Source organism: Merops nubicus, unplaced genomic scaffold, assembly GCF_000691845.1.
Source record: "Merops nubicus isolate BGI_N331 unplaced genomic scaffold, ASM69184v1 scaffold14293, whole genome shotgun sequence".
Classification (NCBI taxonomy): domain Eukaryota; kingdom Metazoa; phylum Chordata; class Aves; order Coraciiformes; family Meropidae; genus Merops; species Merops nubicus.
In genome coordinates, this window is record NW_008598342.1 from 8,727 (window position 1) to 18,538 (window position 9,812).

The following is a 9,812-nucleotide window of genomic DNA, read 5'->3' on the forward strand; positions in this document are numbered from 1 at the left end:
AAGAAGTTACACACATGTGTGTATGTGTTGTTACATGTATGAGAATCTGTGTGCTTGTGTATTTTGCCTTGTGTGTTTGGCTAGTTATTGCTTTGCTTAATAATACGGGCTATAAAAAGTGGAAGCCTCTGTTGGTAGGAAGAGACATAGTGAGTGCATTTCAGGATTGTTTTTTTTAAATTGAAGGCATAAAGCTAGAATAAATGAACAACGTGTGGCTGCTTTCTTGGACAATTTAAAAAGCATCTTATGAAAGAGTCTTAAGATTCATGAAATCCATCATCATTCCTTTTCTGTTTTTCTTACACTGGTTTTTGTTTTTCCAGAATGCAGTTGATACCTCAGTAGTAAATTTTAAAAAACTCATTGTGAACATTTTTTTTTTTTTTTAGGATTATCACTATACAGCTATTCCTTGACCTTCATGCTACATCTGCAAGTTCCTAGAAATGTTTGGTGTATTTACCTTTGGCCTGTGTTAGGTAATTGGATGAGCTTGTAGGACATGAGGGTTCATCCAGCATATATGATTCATACCTGTGAACCCAGGTATCATTAGTCTTTTCTGCCAGCACACCCACCTTATCAGTTACACTGCTGCCACTTCGCCCTGCTCCTCCCATCAGGGCATCCTTCCTCCTGCTTCCCCAAATACACTGAGTCCCCCCTGATTTTTCACAGACTCATTCTGGTTTTGCTTTCAGTCAAAGCCCCTACAAAGGCTGCTGCTATACCCAGTAGAAGGATTTAAGGGGTGCTGAAAGTTACTGTTTCCCTGCTTGTGCCTAGTGCCCAGAGCAACATGAGAAGGTGTATGGGAAGTTTGAAGTTGTTCATATTAGGCAAGTTCTGAATACAAATGATGCATAGTATTGGGAGAAGTTGATCCTGTGCTTTTGTTGCTGAAACAACGAAAATGAGAGGCACTGTATTTAAAATTGCTTGTAAATACATTTACACAGGTGCTACTTTATACACGGAATTCATTGCTGCAGGATATTGCCAAATTCAATGCTTATACATGTTTGGCTTTGCATGTGCTGAGAAAAAACAGACTGAACCGCACCAAATGATGGGAGAAAACAAGGAGTGAGAAAGATTGGTGCAGGACTTTGTGTTTTGACCACTTCACAGGCTATGGTGCATTACCCTGGCCAGTGCTAACCGAGAGTTGGAGGCTGCCTTTGTTTTTCCCTTGCCTCTGCTGCAAAGCACACCTTGGCTCCTAGGCATTGCTTTCCTTTCAATTCTTGTGTACTGTGACTTCGTACACGGTAGTGTGAGGTCTTAATGGCTCAAATACCTGCTAGTCTGTGAGGCTGGCAGCGTGCAGCAGCATGGTGAGGAACTCTTGCCTCCCCTGCAGCCAGTGGAAGAACTTCACTGCCTTCAGTGGGAGCGTGACTGGACATCTAAGACAAGCAATCCCATGAACATCATTACTTTCAGATGCTAATTTTGCAATTACTGAATACAAAGGAGTATGCGTAAAGTCCAAGGCTGTAATTATTATTTTTACTTCTCTGATTATTTATCTTGGGCACTGATGAACTACTGTACATCTTAATTTCTACAGCAGCGCAACGACTACTTGGAGGCATTGTGCATAAACCAGATATTTGTTGTGCTCAGGGAAGAACTTGCACGAATAAAAATCATATCATACATGTGTAGAGAACTCCTTTGTTATTTATATACCACCAGCACCTGAAAAACTGAGATAGGTACTGAATGACAGGTACTGACCAAGTACTGAATGGCAGTGGAGGGCACAAAGCACTATTGTCTGCAGTCCAGCTGAAGAATTAAACCCTCTGAAGTTTGCCAAAGATTCTTTGATGATACAGTGGCTTGAATATTGGCATGATAGTTTAGATGAGTATTTACATAGCTAGCAAATGTGATGGTGTAATAGAGTAAATTCTGCTTTTGAGAGGGAAGTCTTGTCTGGTGCACTCCGGCATCCTATGCAAACCAGCAAGTGAGTGACGTTAAAACACGCTGTGCCATGGTCTGACAGAAGCTGCAGGTGCCCAGGACCTTCTGTAGACAAGCCTGTTGCTTGGTTTCACATATCTCAAGTGGCTTGGCTGCAGGTTAGGGAGGCTGTGGGTTACTGGTTGTTTAACCCAGCCACCTCGCAGGCTTCCGAAACAAACCAACAGCTGCCTTGTGTCTGGGTGTAAAAAGTGGGATTTGAATACTTTGAATTGTGTATCAGAGGATGTGGTCTGTGTTTGAAGAGCCTCTTCTGTTCCAGTCTACAGAACAGGCTGAAGTCTTTCATCATGTGCAGCTTGGCTCTCACTATGGTTCTGTAACAAGCACCTCCACAGTAAACAGCTACTGAACTCTGTGGTGGACATGCTGCTGGAATACAGGACGAATTGTTGGAAAACTGCTATGTAGACAAAGCCAGACTTAGCCAGGGTTTTGTCCTGTGTTGTAAGATACTTTGTGAGAAACAAAGGTGTCGGAAGCTGAGACACTGAACAGGGGCTTAGGAGATAATGTTTCTGTCACGCCACTGTCCTGCCACATGTCAGTTAATCTTCCTGTGCTGTCCTTCTGTGTCTGTAGCATGGGAGTAGCAGCAGCTCCTTTCTCCTTTGTCTTGTCTGATGTCTTTGGTTCCTTGTAGCTGCAGAACTCATTCGTGATCCCTGTCTTTGTGCCTTTAGAGAATGCTTAAAGGAAAGTGATTGCTATTGCTTAGTGTCTGTTTCTGGGCCTGGGAAGTCTGTTGTGTTTGAACGCCGCAGCTCACTGGCTCAGAGTGGGCAGGATCTTGTTTGTTCTCAGCACCAACACCTTGTTTCCTATAGTGGCTTTTGTTACGGTGATCTGATGCTGTGATGGAAGTTTTGCATTTCATTCACAGTTACAGTTGTCACCAGTGTGGACAAGTTGTCACCAAGGAACACAAGATATTCCTTGTGAATTACCCTCAGCTTCCATCATGCTGTTGTCCGTCCGGACAGAGCTTAAGGGTTGAACTTTATGGGTACATTCAGAAACCCTTTAAGGGTTTTTTATTGAGGAGGGAACACCTCTTTGGCAAAGTTTCTGTTAAGATTGTCCATTCCAGACCTGTTTCTTCTGTGACTCTGAGTTGTAGGTACTGTTTATAGGAAGCTTTGGCACCTCAGATCATAGACAGAGGACATCTTGCAGGGCTGACTTTTCCTAAGTCCTGCTTTCCAAACCTCGCTTTGTTCTTGTTAAGCTTGGCCTAACCTAGGCTGTGAAAAACACAACTCCTTCCTCACTGACACCTCACATTTGCAGCTGAGTATGTTATGACATTTGAGCTGCTGACTTCCAAAATTCTTTATCATTTTTGCCTCTGTTTATGGGAACTGCAACCACAGTGGGCAGCTTGTCTGCAGTCAGCTTGCTAGAGGTAGAAAGTTCATGGGCACGCTGGGGAATTGATCTTGCTGCACTTGTGGCTAGATGCAAAACCTTCACCAACTTGAGTTGAGAACTGAACTCATCTACTGTGTAATTTGGCTGAGCCCAAATTGTGCTTTTTCTGGCAATTTTCCACAGAAAATGTTGCTAGGACTGTTGTGGTGAAGTGGCAGGGCAGTAGTGTGTCCTTAAACACGATTTTTCCTGAATAATTGTTTGAAACAGGCGGATTATTTACAGGAAGCTTCCTGAAAGGAAGCTGAATTTATGTTTAGGAAGTTCTGTGATAAGAGTAACAATTTAAATTTTTGAATTTTATTGTTTATTTAACTTCTAAAATATTATGTGAAATTTATTTGATTTGTTATTCAGATTTTCTGCTGTGGATTAGGTAAATGGTTATTCATTTTAGCAGAGGAAAATGTAGTCCTGTGAGTTTTGATTGGAGCTGAATCTTAATTCAGAGGAAAAAGGTTAGAAACGGTGAAGAAGAATAGCAAAATGTTAAAAGCCTAAAATCCAAGGTGCTTTTTTTGATTTTCAATTCAGATTCATAATAAGACTGTGTAGGAAAAGAAGGTCACTGTAGAAATTACTCTGCATGTCTTGATCATGTAAGTAGACCCACATATACTCTTAATTTGTGTGGAGGCTGCTTACTGTGCATCCCCTTAAAAGTTCTTCAGTCAGGATGCAGGAATTTGGAAGCACAGGACAGCTTGCAAGTGTAGGGCCAAGCTAACCTGTAGTGTTTTAAATGTCCTTTTGACTTTAACTGGATTTAAATTAAGTAAGATCTGAAGCATAGGCCATAATCCTCTTTCTTGAAGGAAACTGTAGAGTTTTTGTTTCTTGGTTATATATAGTAACAATAATAGAGTTCCTAAGGTATTTTTTGAATTAAATTGGAGAAATGTATGAGCTTCTGTAACTGTGGTGTGGCAGGTAATGCCTCTGCATTTGTATACACTTATGTCAAATGTGTTTTAGTAATAACTTTTATTTTTCTAGGTTAGTGGATGACCGGTGTGTGGTTCAGCCAGAAGCAGGTGACCTTGCTAATCCTCCAAAGAAGTTCAGAGGTCAGTAACTGGAGATAATTTTTTGTTTAATTACTGACTGATGCATGTCCTGACTCCTTGGGCACTTTGCCTTACAAGACATGTAACCTCCCGGATGCCTTCGTGGTTTGTGAACACGTGGCTGAAGTTTCAAGCTGGAGGTTGAATGACAGATTTTGAGGACTAAATCCCAGATCAGCAAAGAGGGACAAGTGGAAAATATGGGGAAAGGGACTGATTTTCTTGTAGTTGAAGAGCTGATTGCTCTGTTCTGTGCACCAAATGCTTATCCCTCGCTTCGTGACCAACTCCTTCCTCCAGCCCCACTCTTACTGTAAATGGGAAACAAGCTCTTGAGGTTCAAAACTACTTGAGCCGCTGGTTTGTTTTTGTCAAAGGTAATATTTTAAGGACTACCGCCAAATATTTTGTCATTTTTTTTGTTAAGCTTGCTTTTGCTTAAAGCTGTCTCTGATTTTTCTCATCTTTCTTAGACATGACCTTGTAGATTTGGGTAATTGTTTTGATTATTGGAAAAAATAACAATGCACTGACAATATCCAGTTTCTACTTCTTCAGTGCTAAAAAATACTCCTGTGGTGTCAGAAATTCTGTGTGTTTATAAGCAGGAAAGGGAACAAAATGTCTTAGTCTTGTCTGTACTTGATTTAAGCCATTGGCTCTAGCTGTGCCAAAGTAGAGCCTTACTAACCTGATCCAGATCTCTTTTTGGCTTAACTGGGCTTCAATTCACACCTCTTATGGGATAAGGAGAGTTCTGGCTTGCCTGGTTTAGAGCAGTGGAAACATGTTTCATGGCTACCTGCATCTATCTCAAAGGGCTGCATTGTCATTCTGAACTTTATTATGCTGTGGTATGTGTATGTTCTTACTGTAAAAAAGCATTTAAAACATTGAGAGGTTGAAGTTCTGCTTTCCCAGAGTATTCAAGATTTTTTTTTCCATTGTATATTCAGAAAACATCAGCAGCTGGTTCCAGTCCAGCTGTGAACATCCATCACATTGGCAGATCTTGGAGAATGAGACAGTGAGGGTGTATACCAAGAAACTAATAGTAAACAAATTTCAGTCACTTGTGGTATGTCTTGGAGTAATTTTATAGCAGAGATGGGGACAGCATCTAGTTCTCCAATGTGGCTTTCAGGCTACCTAACAGTGATTTCATCCTCTTGCTGTCTGCAAATACATGTTTAATTTGCAGCTTCCAGGTTCCACAAAATTTCAGGTGGGGATTCTCTGGACGTTATTTCCATCACTTCACTCCATTGTTTTCCCAAAGTAGAACGTATCCAGGTTTTTAGGTGAGACCAGGGTTACTGGAAAAGATTTCCGTGTGATAGTATAATTGCAAAATATATCCAAATGCCTACAATCCAGGAGCTGAACAGAGGTTAATAAAAGAACAATAATTTTTATATTGTCTAACATTTCAGGGCTTGATTTTATAAATTCAGTACCATAGATTTCTTTTATTGCAGTTGTTACATTTTTTCCTAACTTGAAAAGGCAAAGAAGGAAAAAGTTGATAGTGTTGATTTTTTTTAAAAAAAACAAAACCAAAGAGGTTTCAAGAGCATCAGGAAGGTTTGGGCACTTGGATCCAGGGTGCAAGGTTTTTGAGCTCTCAGCACCGATGACATGCCATCAGTGCTGGCAGTAGGACGTGTACGTAGAGCAGATGTCAGAAGGGGATGAGAAACAGAAGACGTCCAGCTGTTCTCTGCTGCTGGGGGATTGCAAGGACTGTGCTCCTGAGTTACATCCCAGCTTCTGCAGGGGAATGTTTTCTGTTAGTTGCAGACAGTTCTGGCTCTGTTCCCTATTCCAGCCTCTGCTGCTTACATAACTCATCCCTTTATCCCTAGTTGCCTCTGCTCCCTCTCTCCCACAGCATCTAACCTTTCCTTTCCTCTTCTCAGATCCACTACTTCTTGGGAATTCCTTCTTCTCCCTTTTCCTCTCTGCCCCAAAACTTGTTGCTAGCTGCTTTCTTCCTCCCCGCTGGCTCTTAGCTCCCTTTGGCTCCAGCAGCCTCTCTTGCTGTCACTCTTTACCACTTTGTGATATAGGGTGCATACATGCTGACTTAATTTGGAGGTGACTTGCTTAGCTATTGCTAGTGTTGTGGTAGAATGCAAATTTGGCTCAACTGCAACACCTGTAGGACTTTTGAAAAAATGAGTTCTGTCACCTTAATTGATGCCACCCACTGTGCTATAACAGCATGGCTATATTATTGGGGTGGTGCATCTAGTAGCATTTTCATGCTGCTTCAAGTATGTGTGATCAAGTGGCATTCAGGAGAATGGTTGCAGCAAAGGTAAAGCCATTGTTTGGTTCTTTTCTCCTTCATCTCACAAGTGAAATCCCCAGTGTGGGAATAGCAGAGGTTTTGCTGAGAACACAGTGAGAACTCGCTGTCTAATTGGGATTTAATGCCTGGTACCACGGAGGTGTCTATTACAAGAGCAACCAAAAGCACATCTCTGCACATGCTTTGTTAAATTTCTTAGCTCTGCTCAAGAGCACCAAAGCAAAACAGTCGCTGAACACTGTCCTTATAACCACAAAACTTAAGCAAAACCTGTATTTTTTTTCCCCCCAAGAATCTTCTGGGAAATAGCATTCAATTAAAATGGCAAAGTTAATAAACCAAACAAAACCTACTGTAAGTAGATTCTTGACATAAAAAGAAGACTTAGACATGAATGATGAATTGAACGATTAGACAGAAGGAACTAAAAATAGCATCTAACAGCAGGAAGAGTAGGGCCTCTTTAGTCATAGGAACTGCTGTCTATGGTTTACAATGTTTTTAGCACTGATAGCTGAACTGGCGTGGATTTGAGGTTAGAGCACGACCTAAGAGTCAAAGAAGTATGAGAAAGGCTTGTTTCTAACAAGATGTTTAGATTCCAAGGACTGACTCTGAAAATTAACATCAGAGGACCGTGTTTGCTCTTTTTTGGTAATATTTTATCAACCGTTTCCTCAGCAGAAAAAAAGAAACAGGTGAAACAAAACCCACCAATAAAACCCAAAAGGGCTGTGTTTTCTTAACTACTTGTATCCCTCCTACAGAGTTCATGCAGAGATCAAATTTAGGTGCTGAGGTGTTGGCCTGAACTGGAAGCTCTACGTAAAGAGGTGTCTCAAAATAGCAGTTTCAGTTTTTTTATGTTTACTTTCTTTTTTCTTTTTGAGTGGGTGGTAGCTATTCTGGTTGTTTCAGAACATCCTCCAAAACGGAGCACTGTTAAGCTAAGGCAGGCTGGGGGTGCTTTTCATTTTGTGTCCATGAAGAGAAGCTGTGGCCCAGATTTCCCCTGTTTCCATCAGTGCAAAGGAGAGCAGAATTTGGTCCCACATGCTTTTCCTGAAGCCTGTTGGGGGGGGGGGGGAAGTTGTTTTTACTATTTTGCAGTTGAATTCAAGAGTCTGGTCAAGCCAGGTGCTGCTTGTCCAAATTTTAACTGAAACTAGTGAGAGCTAAAGCACTTAGTGTCGTGATGGAAATGCTTAGCCTGCTGCAGGGCCAGGTTCACAGAGGTCAGGAAGAACAGCGTGTGCCAGAAGTCCTCTACCTCTGAAGAAAAGTCACATCATGAGCAACAGTTTCCTTAGACTGTGACCTTAGACTCACTTCAGCTTGATGCTGTTATCTCCAGTGGGAAAGGCTTTCAGCTTCCAAGGTGTGAAACAGCACAGATAAGACCTGCTTGATGATCAGATTTAGCAGCTCTGGAAAAGGAGCACAATTCTTTCTTCTATTTTAAATGTAAAATGACCCAAGTTCCTAAACTGATTTAGACTCCCTACATTTTATATCACTTTTTGTTTTTTTGAGGCATCTTCAAGGGAAGTGATGTTTGGGTTCCTGGATATCCTCCTTTTGCCTTGTCTTCTGTTCTGAGCTTTTTTTGACATTACTGTTTCTTCTTCTCTCCTTTCCATTATGTTCCTCTACTCTCTCTCTCTCCTTTCTTCGTCGTACCCTTTCTTCTGCTGTCGGCTATTTTCTTTTTTATTTGCCTTCTCCTATATTGTTCTGGTTTGTCCTTGTACTTCTTGTTTCTCTCAGTTCTGTAATTGCTTTAATTTTCTTCTCAGATTCTTGACTGCTTTTTCTGTTGTCCTGCTTAGGAGTCTTCATTGTCCCACTCCTTGCTCCCTCTCATTTCTCCCTTTCCATTATCAGTTTAGCTCCTTTACCTTTCTGTATATTTTCAAAACACACAGAATTATACGCACAGTGATCTAATAGCCATATCACTTCCACTTACCCATTTGTCAGCCTGTTTAAGTAAAGCCATGTGAGAATTCCTCTAGTTCTGGAAATCATGAAAATCTTCCATGGTGGGCAAGAGTTGGAATTTCTAACACTAAAAAAAAAAAAAGGGAAGCTGGGGAAGCTGGGGAGAGAATGCATCTGGCAAATGCTGTGGTAAGCCACCTTCATCCAGTATCAAAAGGCATAGTGTCAGTTATTTTCCTTTTCAGACTTGTTGAGTGTAGTTGCTTCTTTGCTCAGAGGATGTGCTGTTTGTGGTTGTTCACACACTGTTGCCTTTTGAAGTCTGGGATTTTGTGCCCACTCACAGGCTTGGGCAGATGCTCTTTGGTTCTGAGTGCATCCTCTGTGGATCATCTCCTGCACTCTAGGAGTTGCTGTTTTCCATCTTTTGATTGTTCTGATTAATAAATGCCATTTTTTTCCCCCCCTAAAATAAGTAATTGATAGGTGTCTCAGCAGTGATAACGTGTCATATTTTCTCAGTTTCTAGTAAGCCAAGATTTAGTGTAGGAGGTTAAGCCTGGAGTGTGACCAGGAAAAACTTCCACTTTTTTTTTTTTAAATTTTGTGAAGAAAACTTGAAGTGATATTTGTTGTTTTAAAAATCTGTGTATGGGCTGGGGTGGGCAGTGTTCCTCGTTTGCTCAGTCTTTACTTCATATACAAGTAATTGAAATTTTGCCTGGAAGATTTTGTGGGTCTGAGAAAATTGTGAAACTGCAGAAGCTGAAGACATGAAAGTTTAGAAAGTGAAATTGGCTGGTACTTTCAAGCTATTTGCTTTAAAGCTATTTGTTTACCTTTGATAGTGCCTACTTAATTAGTGTCCTCAGGAAGAGAAGCTTATGTAAAACTCAGTAAAGTAATGAGTTAGAAACCAGGACTATCAGAGAATGTCTGGAGAAGTTAGAAGAGACTGTCTGTCTCGGGAGTGGGTTGCTAAGCTGACCTCCTGGAGGGGAGGGCTGAGCTTTTCATCTACTGTGTCAGCAGGGAAGGTGCTTTATTATCTTCTTCCCCCG

General features: G+C 41.2%; 1 protein-coding gene across 1 annotated transcript in view; it reads left to right on the forward strand.

Annotated features, from left to right (window-relative positions):
- Positions 1–4,425: 4,425 nt before the first annotated feature.
- The window catches only part of LOC103769786 (inositol 1,4,5-trisphosphate receptor type 2-like), a gene marked incomplete at both ends in the record, with an annotated part of 20,199 nt that continues 14,812 nt past the window's right edge, over positions 4,426–9,812 (forward strand). Inside the window, one exon of the mRNA XM_008937021.1 lies at positions 4,426–4,496. Within this exon, the coding sequence (XP_008935269.1) occupies positions 4,426–4,496 (71 nt within the window). The remainder of the gene's footprint in view (positions 4,497–9,812) is intronic.